Below are 21,745 nucleotides of genomic sequence, written 5' to 3' on the forward strand. Positions count from 1 at the left end.
GTAGCGGTTTGCACCGTTTCCTCACAGCATGAAGGTTTCAGGTGTGAATCTGCTGGCTGGCAGGTCTGGGTTTGAACTTTGAACCTTTCCGTGTGGAGTTTTGCATGTTCTACCCGTGCCTGTGTGGGTTTTCTGCGGGTACTACGGCTTCCTCAGGACAAGGCAAAAAGTCAGATTGAGTTAAACCAGTTAACAAGACAACTTTAAAGCCCCCAAAGCTTCCAATTCAGAATTTACTGTAATGTGGGAATGCATTTCATTGCACAACACAAGTGTACCTTAAAACTGGGAGCTCTTGACTTTGGAAACAGTGGTGGACAAGCAAAATCAATCTCACCACCAAGTCCTTCCTCAGAAGATGGAATTTTCATCACAAAATTGTAGATGTTCAAATTAACATTTTTCCAATCAGTGGACTTCACAACCATCTTGGCTTAAAAGTTGAGATTGAAAGTGAAATTGATGATTGTGAAATGGACAAATTTAAATGGCTGTAAGGAAATTCTGTTCAGATATTTTAATTGGTTACATAGATGTTAATATGTGAGCGCACAACTTTGACACCAAAGCACCACTAACTTCACTCCTTTGGCACCTCATGTACCCTTGAAGTAGCTTCACCTCTCAGAAGCTACTAGGACCTTCATAGCTGTAAAGAAACGGCAGTTGACGTGCAGAGATCAGCACATGGAAGAGCAGAACCATCAAGCTGAAGGTGAAGAGCAAGCCTTCAGTACCCTGCACTCCCTGACCTCCACCGCTGAAATATCAAGTCAGGTATGATTTGCCATATCACAGTCTATCAGTGATCAAAAGTATCCCATCATTTGTACCTACTGACATTATATATAGCTACTGATTTGATTCATACTATACTATACCCTCACAGAAGTGAATGCATGTTCTGCATTTTGAAGGGACAGTTTATCAAAAATGTTTTATCCTCTTCTGATGAAAGAGATCCAGGTGCATGCCGGGTCATTCTAATGCTTCACGTGGAGATTCTTGAATCCTTCATTGTGAATTCTTGAATTTTTTTGTGTCTTGAGATAACATTTGTTATGAATTGGTGCTACATAAATGAAGAAAGATTGATTGATGCTGGTCCCAACTGTACTAGGAAAACTAACACAAATGCTACAATATTACAATAGGTATTGTAATCAAATAATCTTGTAACTAATTAAGCAATATTGGAAGTAATTGATACTCACACTCAAAACAAATAATAAATAGCTCACACAATATAACTTGCGTCGTGCCAGTCAGATTAGCACTTCCTGTTAAACTTTCCAAATTAATTTCGTGAGCCTTTAACTTCGAAAGGACAGTCTGGTTTCCTGTATTGATGCTAGCTTTGTTATTGTGAAGCTCTGTGAAGCCACCAATCAGAACGCTTTACGGCGTCTTTACGTACAACGTCATCGCGTCGTATTACCCGGTTGCGCGCGGGAGTTTTGGTTATCAAACAGTCGAACTCGGGAAGGAAACGGGCTCGTAGTGATTCCGCACAAATCTCCGCGTTCAGAGCCTATGATTACAGCACACAGGTGAGACATGAGCTTTTACATGCGCCGAACTCTGCACCGTCCGCTGGTAGCTGAAGCTAGTTAGCACCGTGGCGAACTGACGCGGAAACAACCCCAATGCTAATGAACTAGCAGCTTAATTGAGGAACTGTGTCAGTGAGACTGTGTCTTGAAATAACGCTGCTTTAGAGCAGTTCTGAAGCTAACCAACCGAGTACGTGAACAGCTACTGTTGTTTTAAATGTGTAATTTGTAAGTTAACGTTTATCTGTTCACTTCAGCTGCCTAACGTTTTCTGACGTCACTGTCTAATCGAGCAAAGAGTGGACTAAAGCTGAAGAAACCGATGTCGCCATTTTCGCACTTAAAACTTAACAACGCACATTTGATGCTTGGTAACCAGGTGTTAATAAGGAAATAAAAGCGCGCTAGAACAGTCAAGTGTGCAGACAAATCAAGATCTCGCAAAACAAGCGCTTTCCTCCGTGCACAAGCAGGTCTTGACGCTCGCCATGGCTATGAGGAGCGAGGCCCGGGCGGAGGCCGAGGCGGAGGAGGAGGAGAGCTTCGGCCCGCAGCCTCTGTCCAGGCTGGAGGTACGTGACGTCACGCTGTGGGCTGGGTCAGTCGCCTGTCACTTGATGTGGGATGTAGTTTACCAGCTGCACCAGGTTTAATACACACACACACACACAATGAGCTTTGTGTGTGTTCTGCTGTTGTTCCCGCACAATGTCGTTTGATTTTTATTTTGCAATCACAAAAGAAAGAAGCCAAAAATGTGTTTAAAGTGACTGCGATTGGGCCAATTGTCAACTGTGGAGGAGATTCCTCTCATGTGAGATTAGTCTATAAAGATGTACTTTTGGTGCAGGACAAAAGAGGAAAAGACAACTACCTGTCGAACTCATTCTACACTCTTTCATTTATGTCAGCTGTCGATGAACTAATGCTTGGCTGTCTCTTGCTCCGTTATCTCCGGATGCAGCAATGTGGAATCAGTGCCAGTGACATCAAGAAGCTGGAGGACGCAGGGTTCCACACCATTGAGGCGGTGGCCTACGCACCCAAGAAGGAGCTGCTGAACATCAAGGGCATCAGTGAAGCCAAAGCTGACAAAATTCTTGTAAGAAACAGAAGTTGTCTTATTCAGCGTCCCTGAGTTGTTGAGCAATTGCAGAAACATGCTTCATGATCCAGTGGTTAGTTTGAATAGCTGTTATTGAGGTTTTCAGAGGTCATTTCAACACCCCCAGTTATTTGTCTTGTGCTTTTCAGCAGATGTTTCTCAATAGATCTTTACTTGGAGGTATAACATTTTATTTGACAACACCAGGTAGTCCATTGGCACATCACACGCAGGACAGGTGAATATATCTGACACCAGTTTAGCTTCATATTAGAACCCGGCTGATACTGGAGTTTTGAGGCTGACGTCATCCATCAATCTAGTATCTATGCTCCTTCTCATCAAGGGGCATTGGGCAAGAGGCAGCGTACCTCAGCCGACATATACAACAACACAAATCCAACCCCGATTCCAAAAAAGTCTCGTAATCCCACATTTTCTTCAACATAGAAAACACCTCAAATGTTTAAACTAAGAAAAAAAAAAAAAAAATTAATTTTAAATTGCATGGCAGCAACGCTTCTCAAAAAAGTTGGGACGGGGCCATGTTTACCACTGTGACTCTTTGCCAGATGTTTGGGGGAGGAATGAGCCCCATCCATGTCTGATGTAGGATTCTAGCTGCTCAACAGTCCTGTCTGTCCTTTGCCGGATTTTTCATTTTATGATGCGCCAAGTCCCTGAACGAGACGCTGTCTGCATGGCAGCATGTGGTGTTCTAGAACCTCTATATACTTTTCGGCACTGATGGTGCCTTTCCAGATGTGTAAGCTGCCCACGCCTTAGGCACTAATGGAACCCCAAACCATCAGGCTTTTGAACTGTGTGCTGATAACAAGCTGGATGGTCCCTCTGCTCTTTAGTCTGCAGGACTCAGCGTCCATCGTTTCCAAAAAGAAGTTCAATTTTTAAGTCATCTGACCACCAGGTTCAAAACTCTGGATCCCTCTGTGTGGAGTCTGCATGTTCTCCCTGCTTTCTTGGAATTGGGGTTATATATCTGTCTATCTGCTGATGTGTATCCTCCTGACCTGTTCATCCATTCAGCTCTGTGTCTTACGCTTGTTGGGTTTCTGTGTCAGGCACATAACACATCCTGTATTTAATAATCCTATAGCAACTACGATTTGATTTTTCCTTCCCTCTCAGGCTGAAGCTGCCAAGCTTGTGCCCATGGGTTTCACCACGGCCACTGAGTTCCACCAGAGGAGAGCAGAGATCATCCAGGTCTCTACAGGCTCCAAGGAGCTCGACAAACTCCTGCAGGGTTCGTAAGTCTTGTATATTATCAGGGAGTAGTCATGCAGGAAACCACCATCCACCGCAAACTAGGCCAGCCAGTGCTCCAAGGTCCTACTGCTAATGATGCTCACGTCTAAATACAAGTGATACGTGACGACGTGAAGTCAGTAATTACCGAGGAGCTTATTTCAGGTGACTTGTCGCTTCTCCTGCAGGTGGGATTGAGACGGGCTCCATCACGGAGATGTTTGGCGAGTTTCGCACAGGGAAGACCCAGCTGTGCCACACGCTGGCCGTCACCTGTCAGGTAGAGTCTAGACTAGCATACAACTCCACCTGAACTACTTCCTGTCATTAGTGAGCGCTGAGCATTCTGACTTGTTGCTGCGCTCGTCGCTGTCCCCAGCTGCCCATTGATCAGGGGGGTGGAGAAGGCAAAGCCATGTACATTGACACAGAGGGGACCTTCAGACCAGAGAGGCTCCTCGCCGTCGCTGAGAGGTGAGTTGGCACATTTCCTCTCCAGCCCAGAAATGTTGATACTCAACAGCAGTTTTTAGCCCACCATCATTACTCAACGCACCCGCATGCTGTACTATGTGACATGTTTTAAGTTGTCGCCCTGTGTTTGTGCATTGCTTCATATACAAGTGGACGCTTGGTGATGAGTTTCATGTGACCCCTCTGTGCTGTCAGGTACGGGCTGGTTGGCAGTGACGTTCTGGACAATGTAGCCTACGCCAGAGCCTTCAACACGGACCATCAAACCCAGCTGCTGTACCAGGCCTCCGCCATGATGGCCGAGTCCAGGTCAGTCGGTGCAAACTGTTTGTGCTTAAAGTACCAACTCGCGCTCGGCTTGCTGTTACATGCAACCATGAATAACATTTGAAATTGCTCTTTGACATTAATATCACCAGTACATGTTAAGATCAGAACGTCTTGAGCAAATACATTGTACAACGAATTTATTCCAACATTGTCTGATAGTATGGATCATTTATTTCTAAAAGCAAGAGACAGAAGAGCATTACAAGTTATTAGTAATGTCATTTTAGTATGAATACACCGGGTATCGTCCAGGCCGCGGCGTCTATCCCTGCACACACACACACACACCCCCTCTCTCCCTCTGTGTGTTTCAGGTATGCTCTGCTGATAGTGGACAGTGCCACAGCTCTGTACAGAACCGACTACTCGGGCAGAGGTGAGCTGTCTGCTAGACAGGGACACCTGGGACGCTTCCTCCGCATGCTGCTCAGGCTGGCAGACGAGGTAGGCGGCTGGGCCGGATGCAGGTGTTCTTGCGGCCCAAGACCCCCTGGTTGTTATGGCGCCATCATGTGCTCTCTATGTCTCTCATGTACTCATGTTCTCAACACTCATGTCTCTAACTATGAGTATTTTTGTCTGCCTCGACCCTATGTCACAACAGTTTGGCGTTGCCGTGGTGATAACCAATCAGGTGGTAGCACAGGTGGACGGTGCAGCCATGTTTTCTGCAGATCCCAAGAAACCAATTGGAGGCAACATTCTGGCTCACGCCTCCACCACACGGTGAGTGACAGCGTGTGATTCCTCCTCGCAGCGTAGCATGATACTTTCACTGTGTCTTAGTAGAGCAGAGCGGCACTCTGAAAGCTCAGTTCCAGCCTCTGAGGTACAGCTTGATGATTGTGGCTCGTTCAAAGGTTGTGAAACGTGGATTTTCCTTCGCAGTCTGTATCTGAGGAAAGGCAGAGGAGAGACGAGGATCTGTAAAATCTACGACTCGCCGTGTCTGCCGGAGGCCGAGGCCATGTTTGCCATTAATGCTGACGGAGTGGGTGACGCCAAGGACTGAGCTGGCCGAGAGGCAGGAAGCAGCGGAGTGGTGGTGGTAAATATTACTGGAACCCCTGCTGGCTCACGCCTGGACTAAAGTGTTGTGCTTGTGGATCTTAACCCACGCTACTGCCTTCGCTCAAAGCCTCGGCCTGATGGGTAATCAGGAGCTGAATGCCACAGGTTGTATGATTTGGTTTTACGCTGACTGAGATGGAGTCAGTGAGCCGGTCCAGGCTGCAGATCTGGCCTTCTGGAGCTCAGCTGTGAAACAGCAAGATGGACTGTTTTAGTTTTCTGCAAACTGAGGCTCTTTCATACTGAAGCACATTGCACTCAACTAAGGAAAGAGACTTTTTCCTGCAGTTATAACCAAGAATACGTGCAAGATCTGTTATGCCATTATGAGATATTACTTCATAGTTACGGGACATTTTTTGTAATTACAACTTAGTATCTCCGTAATTACAAAAAGCTAATTAGATCGTAATCTCTAATTACTCAGCAAAATTAAATCTTAATTACAAGAACTGTATCTCATAATTGCCAGATCTTTACTACCTAATTACAGAAAAGCCCTCTCATAATTGGGTCTTAAGTTACTAATTACTGGAAAGGGAAAAGTGCTGAGGAGGTTATAATTGCATGATGTGGGGGCTCAATCTTTTCTTTGTTGAATGCAATGCAGCTCTGTAGTTTCATCTAAGGAGTCCAACTATTATTTTGTCAACTATTTTTAATAATTTGAGATCCTTTTTTCCGTGAACTTGTCTTGGTGGTGTCTTTGTTTTGGGGATCTGACAGTGAAGTATTTTGAGAGTGCTGAAATATTATTTCGCAATGACTGCAATGTTTTCATGTCTTGCCAGCTGAACCTTCTGTATAGAAGCTTCATAGCCAAGTTAAATTAGTGTTAATAAACTGATGTCTCATTTGTTAGCATCAAAAGAATTGTATACTATAAACCCTATTGTCTATATAACCATATTGTCGGTCTTATGGATGATTACATGCATTTATCACTTAAACACTCAAGAAATTCAGGTTTAATACAAAAAGAATTTTATTCAGTGTTCTCCACGTGTCAATTAAGTGCATATCAATGTTTCATTGTGGGGTCAGAATGAAGAAATTTAACACGATATACACTGTTATCTCACAGCAGTGACAGCAAATTAACCTCAACATGAATTAAAAACAGAAAACAAGGTGCAATTAAAATATTAATCAGAAAATAGCTGCTGCGTTACCTTCACACAGAAAATAACGGGAACGTAAACACTCAAGGTTCAAAGGCAGCAAACACCCTCAAAGGAAAACTAGGGTGCAAGAGTATTGGGATCCTTCCACAGTCAGAGAGATGGCTTCATGCACTTTCTAATTTAACTTGAGTGGCTGCAAAGATTCAAACTGCAGTTTGAAATTGAAACTTAACTGAAAAAATGAAGACTCATATTCAGATCTAAACACTCCAGTGTTTCTAATCTACATTAGTGAAGCGTCACTCGTCTCCATAAAACAGTCAAAGAGCAACTGAACTGGACCCAACACAACAGTGTTCAAATAAAAGTACGGTTTGTCAGATTTATTTCGTACCAACTCCAAAAGTCTCTCTCTCCCTTAAAGCTCTTAAAAGATCCCTGATCAAACTGGATTACCAGCTCTGTTTCCACATTATTTTACTATAACATTTCTCAGTCAGCGTCAGACTGCATGGTGGTAAATTACGAACCCACTGCTCCTAAATACTCCAAACTCATTGGTCATCTTTTCCAAAAATCTAACTTAGAAAAATAAAAGTTGAACCACCAAAATTACAAAAAACAAACGAATTAATAAATAAGAATCTTCCATTTAGTGAAACTAGCTATGCAGATTATTTGCCCATGTCTTTAGAAGCCCGTCTCTGAGACCGGCGCTCCACAAATAAAACCAAAACCAGATAAATAGTTTGGGGTTTATTTGTTTTGTCATTTGGGTGATCTGATCCTTTAACTCTGTTGAAAATGAAATAAAACCTACTTGTTAAAAAAGCAAACAACTGGTCAAAAAACCTTACACGTTACAATATATATTACTCAGTGACACCGACTCAGTTAAGCCATGTTAAAGTCTGCAGAAAATAAATATACATCATCAAACTCCATATAAGTTCACAGTGACGGGATGACATCCACCAATGAAGGTAAAGAAAATGATGCCGCTTGTAGAGCACATGTGATTGGCGGCCTGACTAGCCAATCTGTGCCATCGGCTGACCGACGTCCTCTCCTTGTTCTCCTCAGTAGAAAAAAAGCAGCTCAGATTTTTCTGTCGGTTAAGACTTGAAGTTGAGCCTCCAGTTTTGATGTTTCTTCATCCTTGGAAATAAAGAGAAGGCAAGAACGCAATTAGTCTCACGTCTGCATACTCCGATGAGATTCTTCTGTAGCTTCATGACGCAGCTGTACACAGACAGGTCTGGTGGATATGGTGTGGCTGTGGCAGACGGTTAAAATGGGAAAGTGAAGTGTGCTCTTACATTATCAGTGTTTGTGGGCATCTTCAGAGCGAGCTCAGTCCAGTTTGTGGCCTCAGAGAGGTTTCCCAGCTCCTTGTGACACTACGAGACAAACATGACTGTGTTTAAAGTGGACCAATCACAACACACTGACAGTGAAGACAGAGCTAAAACACACACCCTAGAAATGATTCTTAAACTCTAGTAATGTTCACCAATCATTTATTATTCAACCCTTTGACTCCTCCTGTTTCTACTCAGCCGTTAAGTCATAATGGGTTCTGTTGCCTTCATGTCCGACAGCTTCTCAGGGAAAAGAAGTAATTCTTTCATATCGTCGACATGGTTTACCTTTGCGATGAAGAGCCTCACTGTCTTGGAGAAACCTGGACTGAGTTCCTCTGCCTGGGAGTTCACACAGTACACAAGACAAAGTTTTAACACTGTTTTACAATCACATGTCCATGTAGAATACTACATGAGGAGCCTGCCAACAGTGAGGACCCACAGAACGCAAAACCAAGTTTCTCAAAGCACTGCTGGTAAGCAGTACCCTAGTATTTCAAGACAAATACCATGTTACTGCTGCGTTCCTGGTTTGATCCCAGCCATGATCCTCTGCTGCATGTCCTCAACCCTTCACTCTCCCTGAGTTTTCTGGGTGTCTATTCTATCATACTATCAATACAAAAAGACCATTCCTTTAAATACATACTATTTAACATTAAAATACTTAAATGCCACAAAAAAAGCAAGCAGTAGGCTGACCAACGCTGTTTTAGCCTAACTAGGACTGCAAATTAGCTTCAGCTAGACACCCTGAACACATTACATCTACTGCATTGCTTTGCCTTGTGTAACAATGTTTGTCTGTAGAGTCCCTGTTGAATAAACTGATGAAATTAACAAGTAAATGGGAGGGTAATATATAAAAAAAAAAGACAACATTTGACTCATAGCTGTGGATCCTGGAGTTTCTGAGACTCCTCTGAATGTGCTTTGCCTTTCTAGCACAAAGTCACGCAAGTTGTTGGATAAAGTTGTAAGCTGCTCATTTATGATAAGCAAGCTTGACCCTCCCAAAGCAAGATACACAAAATGAGGCAGAGAAGGACTGTTCAGTACTGTGGGATCCTCTGCTCATCTCTCCCTTCAAACTGGGTGTATATTGTGAGGATATTAGGACACAATTAGGGTGAGGCAGCAGAAATCTACCTTGAGGAAATTCTCGAGGGCGTCATGCAGGGTGGAGGTGGGTGGGCTCTGGTAGAGGGCAGCAGCTGCCTTCTTCTCCAACCAGTCCAGAGTGGCTACCTGTGGAGACAAAGCCAAACTACACTTTAAACTCCCCAAGTCTTCAAATGTGGCCGTGCAGAATGAGTAGAAACACGTGGACTGAAGCGGCTGCCTCAGGGTCCCAGTGTTGGTATTCATTTGGATGCATAGGAGAAGACCAGAGTTAACAATAACAGCCCCTTGTCACACCTCATAGCACCATCTGCCCAGCAGGTAGAAACACATGGGCTCATCATCTCTGAGGGCAATGGCACGGTCCAGATGCTCCTGGGTGGAGAGAAAACAAATCTAAAGATTAGATCCAAAATGAACTTTGAACAAAACATTAGTTCAGTGGCCAAATGTTGAGACACACCAGGTGTACCTTTAATATGTGGCTGCTCTTCAGCTTGCCGTGCATGCTCTCGTGCTGGGACGTCTGTCCTGTCAGCACAGCAAACCTGGAGACAAAAACGTCAAAAAATAACAAGTGCTCACCGGTGGGGGCGAGCTCTACACAAAAGGTGAAACCCAGAATGGTACACGTTCAGTTTGCTGTGCTCACCGTCTTACCATTTGTGACACTCCGCACTCAGGCCATTCTTCTTCAGGGCCAACTCTGCCTCCTCTCGACCTACAACACCAGCTCACAGTTCAATAATGAAAACTACAACAGACTTGTTGGTGGAAACAGTTGCACTAGGTTATGTTCAGAGTTTTTTTTTAGTTAACTGAACCCGGAATAGATTGGAAAAGTATAAAATGAGTGTTTAAATATGCTGCATTACATAACAGCTCTACAATGTGCAGCTGCTACCTTAGAAATCAACAGGAGGGACTGAGTTTCACGGAGTGCTGAGATAAACATGCTCATTCACTCTACCAGTATTCCTCTCTTGCCTCACTCACAGCACAGTTTTTATATTATTCCTATTTCTCCGTTGTAATGACCCGTTCCTCTTGACCGAAGGAGGCAGATCAAGCGCTCCATTTGTCCGGTAAACTCTGCAGCCGTGATGACCTGGGATAACTCTGAAGGGAAATTACAGCATCTGGAGCACCATGCGAGTCATCTGAGCCACGCTGCGGGGGCCATGCTAGTAGGCTAACCGCTCCGTGTTATTTATATTCATGGGTTGGTTTACTGTAGCTTTGTTTTACTTTACTGTTCTGTTTGAATAGAGTTCAACATAATAACCATACTATTGGATGTACGTGATCATTACCTTGCTGTGCGTATGTCTTTTTCTCCTCTTTGTCCTCAGTGGACTCATACATATCGCTGTAAGCCCGAGCCAGTCGCCATAGAAACTCCCTGTTGTCTCCATACTGCGCACACAGAACCAGAAAAATACCAGTTAAAGTGCTTCTTACAGTGTGTGTGTGTGTGTGTGTGTGTGTGTCTGTGTGTGTGTGTGGCAGTTTCAGCACTGGTTTCCCATCAAGTGACCAATGAGGCAGAGTTCTGTCCCTCACCTCTGCTCTATTGTCCAGCAGCAGGCGAAATCCTTCTGCCTTTAAACTGGCATCTCCCGTGTGGAGGATGTCACTCTGAGCCAGGAGAAGAGCCAGCTCCCCACTGGGAACTTCAGCCACCAGCTGCAGGCTCCTGTCATCATCATCATCCTCCTCCTCCTCCTCCTCCTCATCTAGTCCTCTCTCCTCCACCTCTTCTTCCTGGGAGTCTTCCTGCCGGAGCGTGAGGACAGTGGCACAGCTCCTGTCCTCCTCTTCCTCAGACTCCTGTTCGGGCTCTTGCTCACCTTCCTCTCTGTCTGTGTCCCGATCTGTGTAGTCGGACTCGGCATAGGCTGTCGAGTACCTACAACGCACACAGAAATGACATTCACAAAATTCAACAGCACTTTTTAGAATGATTGCTGCATGACACGATATTCCACAGAACATACTTAGTGTTATCACAGGGGTTTAGTCTTTGATAGAAAGTCGTCTCTATCTATTTTAGTTTCAGAATCAAAACCTGGGCAAGTACATTTTAAACTACTGGCAATAATCGATATCACAAAAGGTGAATGAAAAACATTTTTTTGCACTTTGGGGAAACAATCCCTTTTATTTCATGATAAATGTGACTGCTGTATTAGAGAGAAAGTTACAGTAGCTTGTCAGTTGTACATGAAACAAAGTACGCTATTACAGCCCAAAGATCGGCATCAGCACTGTGCGAACACAAAGGGCTCCAACACAAAAACAGACTAGTTCGGCAAAAAATGTTTAACCTGAGTGAACCTTTACCGCAACGCAGCATCATTCAACACTTAAATCAATACATGCAAGCGCAAATCCAATAGCTTTTGGAATGCTGCACTTCCACGGTTTAGCTCCAGATTGTCAAGACAGAGGGTAAAAATTCTAGTCATAATTACTGTCTAGAGCAGTGTAACATTACAAGAAAGGAAGTGCAGGAATACAACACGAGCCTTAAAACTCATGGATCTGTTACTCCAACCGGCCTTACTTGATTGTAAAAACCCAGTAGGAATGAAAGTCACTTAGCAACACATGGTACAATCTAACTGTCTATAACTGTCTTAGAGATTAAGACGCATTACCTGATGAAGCTTGTAAAGAATCCCATTAAAACTGGCCACAGTTGTATCACACCTGCATCTCAGCCTGACCTAGTTCTACACAGCTCACTGCTGGACTGAAAGACCATTACTCAAAGCCTCTTTTTTGCCCCTTAATCTGCCCCACAAGCCAAAGACACCAACAGCAACAAAATAAGATACAACAAAAAGTACTTATGACTAAAGTGATAAAAATGACTCTTAAACCAAACAGATATTGAATATTGGAGAAATAATTGATGCAACTTAATTAATCATACCCATAATAAAATATAATGTACAAGATGGTGCCACCAGAAAATGTAAACAGTAGACCAAATCACAAAAAAGTCAACATGTTGCTTTGTAACAACAGCTGCTGATGACATACCCTCCTTCGCTGGTCTCTTCGTTCGTGCTGGTCATACCCTGGCTGGCAGTGAAGTAGATGGAACTGGAGCTGGTCGAGTCAGTGCGTTCCCTGTTGACATGGCGACGCCGACGCACCCGCTGACTGTCCTCCACTCCCTTTCTGAGTGTGGTGGACAAGCAACACATATAAACAATCAGTCAAACACCACCAATAACCTCCATGTGGAGAGCCAGCCCCGCTTTGAACACTCACCCCATTATTAGAACACCCTGATTATTGTAACAATCCACTTTTTTGGGTGCCAAACGCTGCTGCTGGAGCCTCATGCATTCTGTGATCTTTAGATGCCCGTACAGACACGCCTCATGCTGCTGGTGCAATATGCTAAAACCTAACCTGTTTCCTGCCGAGTTATGGCTTTCGTTGCACAGCAGCTGGAGTTGGTTGGGCTTGATGTGCTGAGGCAGCTTCTACACAACCCAAAACCTGTCTGGTCTCATGTGGTGCGAGACTGTAGCCTTATATGCCTATACGACAATGTGCCGGGCAAGAGGACTAACAAATCAACACCAAACACCTCGAGGAGCCAGAAATTGTGGCTGGTTGGGCGCAAGTCATTCCTTAGCAACTGTCATGGTGAAATAGGAGAGACTAAACATATAAGAGCTAGAGCAGAATTATCTATGATATTTACATACATTTACATTTAAGTGAGTGATGACTGAGTATGAAATATGAAGCAGCAGAAACAACATGGAACCTTTTTCAAATTATATCAAATTACTATAGAAAATATTGCAGTTTAACAGTTTTTGTCCATCCAGCATGATTCAACTTTAATGGCCCTGATGTCAAACTCTCAAAACACCATCGCTTACTTGACGTCCTGAATGATCTGCAGAGCGATGTCCTGCAGGCCGCCCCTCAGCTCAGCCACCTCTGAACGCAGCGAGGACACACAGCTCAGCACCTGGTCCAGCTGGTTCCTAAGCTCCAGCTGCTGCTCAGGCGACAGGCCCTGCACCACCGCCTCCACTGCTGCCAGGGCCTGCTGCTGGGCCTCCGCCTCTGGGGGTGGAGACAGAGCATGTAAGACATGTAGGTCTGGGCTTGTTCTCAATTCAGTCAATCTTGTACCCATACGTGTACCACAATCCCCAGCTTTTCTCCCGCGCTCCAAACCTGAACCAATCCATCCTATTTTCCTCTGCTTATCCAGGTGAGAGCTAGCCCAGACTCCCCTCTCCGCGTCCATTCACATCCTGCAGCTGCTGAACATGTGGGATTGTGATGCAAAATGTCCTTCTAACAACCACTGACCTGCAATCTAACCTGATCTCTAAACCATAGTTACTTTAAACTGTGGTCGGCCCGGACTGCAATGCATTTTGGGTAAAATCCCTCTACCTTACACGACTTTGCCATGTGGTACACACGATTCATCAGGCAGGATCGAAACGTTGTCATTAATAGAAGCTTGTTTTGTATCTTGGAGTGAGACACGCAGTTCATTAACATAACTGAGGGTGCTCTTCTTTCATCTTTTTTAGATCATTTGATTGATGCCCTTATGCAGTGGGAACCGAGCATCTCTCTCTCTCTCTCTCTCACACACACACACACACACGCGTCTTTACAAAAAGCTGGCATCAGTACCAGGCAGAGCACAGCCGAACCGAGCCAACCCACCCTGGGCGTCCAGCGTCTCCAGCAGCAGCGATGCTCCATCCGCCCCGTCGAACAGCCGGGGGGCCGGCATGACCTCCAGCCCCAGCCTCTGGGATTTTCTCTTACTGACCTCTCTGTAAATTATGAAGGCAATCAAGCCCAAGCCGGCGGTAGCTCCGACAGCCAGCCCAATTAACCCGTTCCTCCCAAGCGGTGTGTTCATCTCTCCACACACCGCAGACGCAGGTCGTTTATTACTCGCGTTGGCGTCAGTTACTCACGAATGCCAATTTCAGAAGTGACCAACCATGAGTACATGTAGTTAAACCTCAGGGTGCCACCGACGTGACTGGAGCCTCTTGACGCAACGTTCAGATGACGGTAGTTCAGTAAATAGAGCTGACACTGCTAGGACGTTAGCCTAACGTCATTAGCCTTTCTCCGTTAGAGCGTTCACTAGCTAACAACACTGTGGCGACTTCTAATAAGCTTGACGCAGATATTAAAATCTTCCTCAGGGACCTCAGACATCTACCTCGACGACACGTTTCAGAAGTAAAAGAGTCCGCTGACAGGGAGGCAAGAAGTGCTGATTTAAGTCGGTCAGCTGCGAGGATGCTATGAAAATGTACAGTGTGACTGCATCACATCAGCAGCATCAATGACCGCATGGGAGTATGACTTCCGGTTCCAACTTCCAAAATAAAACGTGTTGACAAATTTGATATGCCATTTCCGCCAGGACTAAAAAGTAAAATAGAAATACTGAAAGTCTAAATTATTAGATACTTAGCTTCACACAGTATAGTAGATACAGAGTTAGATAGTATAGTTAGTTAGTTAGTTATAGTTGTTAACGTACTCTTTTAATACATTTTTCTTGGTGAAAATTTGCATCACTCCCTTGTTTTGGTGATCTATTCTGTCTTTCTTTTCCATTGATTTTTTTCTGTGACTTTTGATTCATATTAAAAGGATAGTGTTCATTCACATCATGATAAGTGATATGATAAGTTAGGTGAGAAAACCTGTAGAACATGCTGGGAAGACTACCCACAATGCCTGGTAGTGGCTGAGAACCCCTGTGGACATAACCCAGATATGCAAGATGGACAATGGATGAAACATGCCAAGAATGTCATTCATGATGAGGTGAAGTCAGCATGACAGATACCTGCAGGGAGGAAACAGAGATGGCTCAAAAAGCCAACAGGTGCTACATAGCTGATTGTTGATGTGGTCGGTTGGGTGTGTAGTGCTAATCACAAAGTTTAAACAGTAAAGACCTCATCAAGATTCCTGTAGGAATAAAATAAAGACTTGATCACAGAAATATTAAAGCCAATTAAATGTACTGGGAAGATCACATGTAAAAACAACAAGGGCCCTAAAACAGAGCCCTTGCTGATAATGATACCTGATGCTGAGAAGGATAGTTTACACAAGTTTACTGCTTGATATGTTCAGTTGAATAAAGGGTGACAATGATAATCCTAGGAGGAATGCAGTCAGACCAGTTCAGCATATTCACAGAAATGTAGGACTTGGCCGTACGCATACAGGAAACACTTGCAGGCATGAGTGAATGGACAGCCACTACAGGCCCTAAGACAAGAAATGTGAACCACTGCTTCATCTTTATTATGTCCTAATCATAATTTTGTCAGTTATTCTAGTGACTGTTGTATTCATAGCTATATGAGAATATTTCCTGAACATAGAAATAGAAATGTTTGAAAGGTGTGCTGCAGAGATTTAGTATTGCACCCTGCATGAAGTTGGTGGTCTTGGAAGAGACAGATTAAAAAGGATTGTTCGCAATCAAAGCAGAGGCTCAAGATATAACACTAGTGTTTTCACAGGGTAAGTGGTAGCCTTCCTGTTAGCTACCTCAGCTAACCACCAATTCATGTTATTTCATACAAAGCAGAGCTTAACAGAGTCCCATATGTTTTGTTCCTGCTTGTATTAAATCACATGTATTAATCTTGAAATGTTCCGAATTCTTTCTTTCTACAGAAATGAGGCCATTATAGGGAAATTTATCTGACTTGCTGTAAATATTAAGCCAAAATTTGAGGACCCCCAGAAATGTGAAAATATTATATTTGCTATGTGGAGCTGAAAAGTTGTGGAGTTGGTCACAAGTTATTCTCTTGTGAACTCAAGACATAAATAATTAGTCTAAAAATATTTTTTTTTTGTGCAAACTAAATAATAACTGCGCACAATGTTTTAGGCTTCGCGGGCAACATCTCACGGATAGTATCATCTTTCAGGACACGGAGGGCTCCACGAGGCTGTGAGGCCCTCAACAATATTCATGTTGTGGGCTGAGGACTTGCTTATTTCTGACCACAGCACCTCCAGACTTCTGTCTACAGCCCGGATATACCTGCTCAGACCGGGGCCGGGTCGTTCGCAGCCGCTGTCCGTCCTCCTCCGTGTTTTCTCCGCCCTCTCTAGGTTATAAATGAGCCGAACATCATCCAGCCAGTCAGCGGGGGTGAGCTCAGCAAGGAACGGACACAACATGGCGGGGAACGCCGGCGACCTGTCGCAGTCCACCCGGTCCTGCTCTCCGGCTGCACTGCAGTAGAACTGTCCGGTTAACTTCCACTTCCACGGCGAGGGCGTCGTCCACAGAGTGAGGGTGAGGGGTGAGAGGTGGAGGGGGGCAGTTTCCTCTTAGGCTCTGAGAGAAGAAGTGCCCCGCTCGACATGAGCCTCCACGCGACAGGTAGGAGGAACAAGTGCACGCGACCCACTTCATCCACACACTGACCCGAATGGCGCTTAAACTGTATCAGCTTCCAGTGAATGTACAATGTCGGAGCTCTTCATCACTTAATGGGCATCAGCCAACTTTTCCCGAAGGCGCTGAGGAATGTGCGGGCGGTCATGTATCGAGGAGGGGGTGCTGGAAATTGGGCTCAGGCGTGTTTACTATAAAAATAATCATTTCCCCCACAAACCTTTCAGACGCCCAGGAGCCGGTGCAGGAGTGCGTCCCCTCCCCGCCGCTGCCTGCTGATCATGTGCTCAACTCCGGAGCTGTGTTGTTCCCTGGTAGCTATTAACCCTCACTGCTCTGCCTCCTACACGGCTTAATGTCTGTCAGTGTGGCCTCTGGTCAGAGATGGAAAGTGCTCAGTCAGGCCCGCAGAGCTCATCTCAGCACTTTGGAGTCACTGTATTGAAGTAACAGATGGTGGATGAAATATTGGCAGTAATTATTCAATACAATCTTATATACAATCTAACTGCCAGTGCATGTGCTAGACTAAACTGTCCTTAACTCAGCATGGATACCAGGACGCTTCACAGATGAGATGATTTGTGTCAAATGTCCATACAGGTGCTTTTGATCAATATGGCTGCCCTTTGATCGTGTTCCCAGTGGAAGGACAAGCCAGGCTCTCCTCAGAGCTCAGCAAAGCAGAAGTGGTGGATTTCATAAATTACTTTCTGTATCTGCACAAGTACGTGGAGTCAGGCAAGGCTGTTTGTGTGTGTGTGTGTGTGTGTGTGGGAGAACAAGTTGTACTGACGGCTGGATGGTTCTCTCCTGACAGTAAGAAGCAGAAGCAGGAGAAGGGGAGTCTGGTGTCAGTGGTGGCTGATCTGAGACAGGCCTCGCTCCCTACGACCAGGTTCATCGCTGAGACTCTGCTCCTGCTTGAGGTATTGCTGTGGCTGTGACTGTACCGCGTGGTGCTGCTGTGTTTTCCGGTGATTGCTCGGACTCCTAGATTCCCACAGTAATGGCTCACTGAATGACCGAGTTGGAGTTACATGCCTGATCATCGATGTGATGAAGTTGATCCATAAGCCTGCTCAGTCCCGCTCCACCCATCAACTTCATACTTCACAGCTCGGCTCTTGGCACTTGGGAAGTTTTGCACGTGTGAAACATTTAGAGTGATAATACAAAGAGTAATAGCTGAACTTGTTTTCTATTGGAGGTGGAGGTGTGCATTCAGTTTTGCAGATGCCTCTTTTACAATGGAGGTCTTTGGCCCTTTGGTCTGTTGTTGCAGTACCACCGAACAAGCCACATCATGTTATACATGTACGGGGCTGCGTTCATGCTAGAAATGTTATAAAGGGCACTACAGGTGATAAGGTTAGAAATCTACCTAGTGGATATCACCATGAAGCTTCCCCAGCTGATTACTTGCATTAAGAGAATTATTTGTGTTACAAGTTTTCTGAAATTCTACGTTTGAATATGCAAATGAGGCATTATCTTGTACAAATTTGCATACATTTCCAGACCATTTTTAAAATCACTCCATAAATTGGCAAATATTGTCAATAGCCATGGGGAAAAAAGCTATTTTTGCCTTGCTTTTAGAAATAAAGTCTTGTATAAATCAGGCTACGAATGATATAGGAACCAACCACTCAAGCCTACAGAATATTGGTCGGAATATAACTGTAGAGTTTGTTATGTAAGTGCTACTGAAGTGGAGATTTCAGGCTGAGTGCGAAACTCATTTTGAGGAAGCAGCTTTTAGATGTGAATTAAATATATGAAGCTATGAACTTAGGAGAAAAAGTACAGTAGAGTAATCGGTTAAATGTGTATTTTGGATGTTTTCTTCCCACTTGTCCGAAAGAAGACATGTCGTGGAAGCAAAATGGCACGAAAAAACATTCAACACATTAATTCCAACTCACGGATATGAGGAATTGGTATGCCGTGGTTGGTGAGGACATCTGAATTTGACTGAACCTTTCTCTGCTTCCTCACGCTGTGCCACCGTCTGCCTTTTCAGTAGTGTTGGGCAGCACTTGCATGTTGTTTTGAGGTTCAGTCACATGAACAGCATCCTGTTGCACCTCCAGGTTTTCAGTCCATACAAGTGAATGCACTGAGGAACTTTGGATTATTGTGGACATGCAGACAAACAAACGATATCAGCTGTTCTTTTTTCAATGTTTCTATCTAGATCTTTTTACCTTTCCTAGACAGAATAAATACCACCAGGGCATCTAATATTAATTTGAAGAGAATAACACATTTCTAAATGATTAAAACTATAATCCTGATGAACTGTCAGTGTTCTGTCATCCGTTAGGATTGTGCATCACTGCCTTTAAAATATCTGTCCGTAAATCGGCACTGGGGACTGTAACCTTGCATGCTAAAAGCCCTAACAAGCAACTAGAGGTACCTGTAACATTTCCTTTGATCATCCAGAGATGCAGCACATAGAGCTCGTACTATTAACTAGCAAGGATGACTCACTCGCTTCTGGATTCATCCCAACTTTTGAATAATTTCCTGTGGGCAGAGAAAACTCTCAACAGAAGAACTGAATTCGACTGGGAGGAATGTCCCGTTCTGAGAGGAGCATTCCTCCCTGCTGCAGAAACAAGACCAGTCTTTTTCTATAATAATATTGAAAGTTAAAGCATGATATAAAAGTTAAATTCAGAAGCATGTAGGCACGGAGCTTTTGGGAAATGGCAGCTTGGTGTTTCTGCAGTTGGTTCTGTCTGAATAATGCATGAACACAACTTTGAGTTGGTCCTCAGCACACGGTACAAATAACTTTACCCTTTTGACTAGCAGAGCTGCTACAGCATAAAGTTATGGAACATTTTTTCTTTATTGATTCAAAGAGCTGTAGACTGCGCTCAAAGTACAATACTAAATAGAACCTGCCTGTGGTGGTCATAGTGGAATTCCTCTGTGTGTGGGGGGGGTCACATGCATAGCTGGTCACATGCTTGGTTATTTAATAGAAAAGCCTCAGTGAAATTGCATTAAATGAGCACGATTATGTAGGGGATGCGGCATTTTTGCATCCAGATCAACAGTTTATTTTCTAGTTTCTGTGGTCGCTGGCCTGATGTCAGCGTGCATAGACATGTTTATGCATTTTTGTTTTGTAATTACAAACTGCTGGGATAAGGAAAAAGCTAATTCATAATTGCCATCTGTCTTAATCAATGAATGCATTTGGAAAGCCAAACAAAAGTCACGAAACGTTCAGATGGACCACCACACATAAATTAACAATGATTGATAAGGAGCCAATGGATGCACAGCCATGACCACTGGAACAGCACTGGGCCGGGAGGCAGGGGAGCCAACTGCCCAAACTCTAATTGTACATGAATGGGTGGATGGGGTCCTTTTTTTTTTTTTTTCAAACAGTCATTTATTTTCAATAATGAAATAGTTTTCTCCTCAATCTCTTGCAATTGAATTATGCAGATTCACAAATGGCGCTAAGGATCTAACAACATGTTTAGTCTCTGACACTAATAACACAACACAAGTGAACAAAACTACTTTTTATTTTGGGTTACAGACCAAAATATTAACCATAAAATGTAAAGGTCCTGTCCATGTCACTAGAGAGATGTGAAAATGGAAATGATTTGGGAATTTTCACAACATAAATATAAAATAATAGCACTTTTAGACATAGGTGTTGGCCATAGCTGGTTGAAAAAGCACCTCCATGGAGCCAAGTCTCAGTCATTTGTGTCACTACAATCAGCAAAATGTATCCAGTTTACACTAAATTTAGGAACTCTTCTTTGCTGAAAGGACTACATAATTTCTTCTTATTGCAAAATGTAGTTCATAATATACACATACAGCTACATTCACACCCAGGTGTCGGTACCCAGGAATGCCATTTCTGGCAAAAATCAGGACAACTGGTCTCACAGAGGATTCAGACTCTAGTCTTTAGAGTTGAAAGATGAGAATCTAAACCGTCCAGCCATCCCAAATGAAATAATTACATGAGTTTATCAAGCAAAGCATGCTATTGGCTGTATTATTGGTAATTATGGATCCTGTGTTTTTTGGTTTCTACTGCGTTGGTCTTGACCATTCTTTTATCCATCTCAGTGAGTCCCCTACTTAATGAGAGTCAAATACCAAATTGCCAGACGGCTCCATGTGACCATCCCGTGTCATTTGGCTCAGTACTGGTTGGTGCTAAGTCTTCCCTTTGCCTTTCTTTTCTAGCTGCACAAGCGGACGGTCCACAGTGTGTACATTATTCAGCCCAAAAAGAAGGATGTTGCCAAGCTGTGGCTGAAACTCCTGGCTCCATCCAAATCTTACACGGCCTCTTTCAAGGTGAACGAAACAAAGCATTAAATACCCCTGGTTTATTTTCAGATTTGACTTCAGAAGGTAACTCTGATCTTATCTTTTGTTTTGCAGAAGGTCTTACTGAAAGAAACCTCCGAGCTCTCCAACTACATTGACCGAAGCCAGCTAACGGCACCGCTGGGCGGCTACTTTATTTACTGTCATCACAGTTGGGTTGCCTTCATTAAGGTAAATTGTTTTTGGAAAACATGGTATTGTGTCAGTTCGGGCTAAATAATGTATAGTGCTGTTATGGGCAGATTTAACATACACTACTCACAAAAAGTTAGGGATATTCGACTTTCAGGTGAAATATATGGAAAATGTAATAAGTGAATGCTACAGTGATATTATATCATGAAAGTAGGACATTTAAGTAGAAGCATGCAATGGTGATTTTATTCATCTTAAACAATTTATTTAAAGAAAATCTAACAACAGTAGTAGGTATACCACAACTAAACATTTTCGGTGTCTCACTAAATTGGGATGTGGCCAAAGGACGTCCA

General features: G+C 43.8%; 2 protein-coding genes across 3 annotated transcripts; one reads left to right on the top strand and one right to left on the bottom strand.

Moving 5' to 3' along the window:
* The first annotated feature begins 1,451 nt into the window (after window positions 1-1,451).
* Window positions 1,452-6,680, top strand: rad51 (RAD51 recombinase). Of its 2 annotated transcripts, none has more exons than XM_070849231.1 (10): window positions 1,452-1,550; window positions 2,027-2,125; window positions 2,518-2,655; window positions 3,808-3,925; window positions 4,116-4,207; window positions 4,307-4,401; window positions 4,597-4,710; window positions 5,046-5,175; window positions 5,336-5,457; window positions 5,620-6,680. In XM_070849231.1, exons 2-10 carry the CDS (start codon window positions 2,042-2,044, stop codon window positions 5,741-5,743), a joined length of 1,017 nt encoding a protein of 338 aa, XP_070705332.1. In that variant the 5' UTR covers window positions 1,452-1,550; window positions 2,027-2,041; the 3' UTR covers window positions 5,744-6,680. The 2 variants fall into 2 exon arrangements, with proteins under 2 accessions (XP_070705332.1, XP_070705333.1); XM_070849232.1 differs by having other exon boundaries at window positions 1,466-1,550; window positions 2,024-2,125.
* Window positions 6,681-6,813: 133 nt separating this feature from the next.
* rmdn3 (regulator of microtubule dynamics 3) lies at window positions 6,814-14,336 on the bottom strand. The gene is made up of 12 exons (XM_070849230.1): window positions 14,132-14,336; window positions 13,321-13,510; window positions 12,461-12,601; window positions 10,976-11,321; window positions 10,726-10,828; window positions 10,073-10,133; window positions 9,885-9,960; window positions 9,710-9,787; window positions 9,440-9,538; window positions 8,576-8,629; window positions 8,246-8,326; window positions 6,814-8,084 (listed from the first exon to the last, which is right to left on the bottom strand). The coding sequence occupies exons 1-12, from the start codon at window positions 14,331-14,333 to the stop codon at window positions 8,025-8,027; spliced, it is 1,491 nt and encodes a 496-aa protein (XP_070705331.1). The 5' UTR covers window positions 14,334-14,336; the 3' UTR covers window positions 6,814-8,024.
* Window positions 14,337-21,745: the final 7,409 nt, after the last annotated feature.

This window comes from Pempheris klunzingeri, chromosome 18 (genome assembly GCF_042242105.1).
Source record: "Pempheris klunzingeri isolate RE-2024b chromosome 18, fPemKlu1.hap1, whole genome shotgun sequence".
Taxonomy (NCBI): Eukaryota; Metazoa; Chordata; class Actinopteri; order Acropomatiformes; family Pempheridae; genus Pempheris; species Pempheris klunzingeri.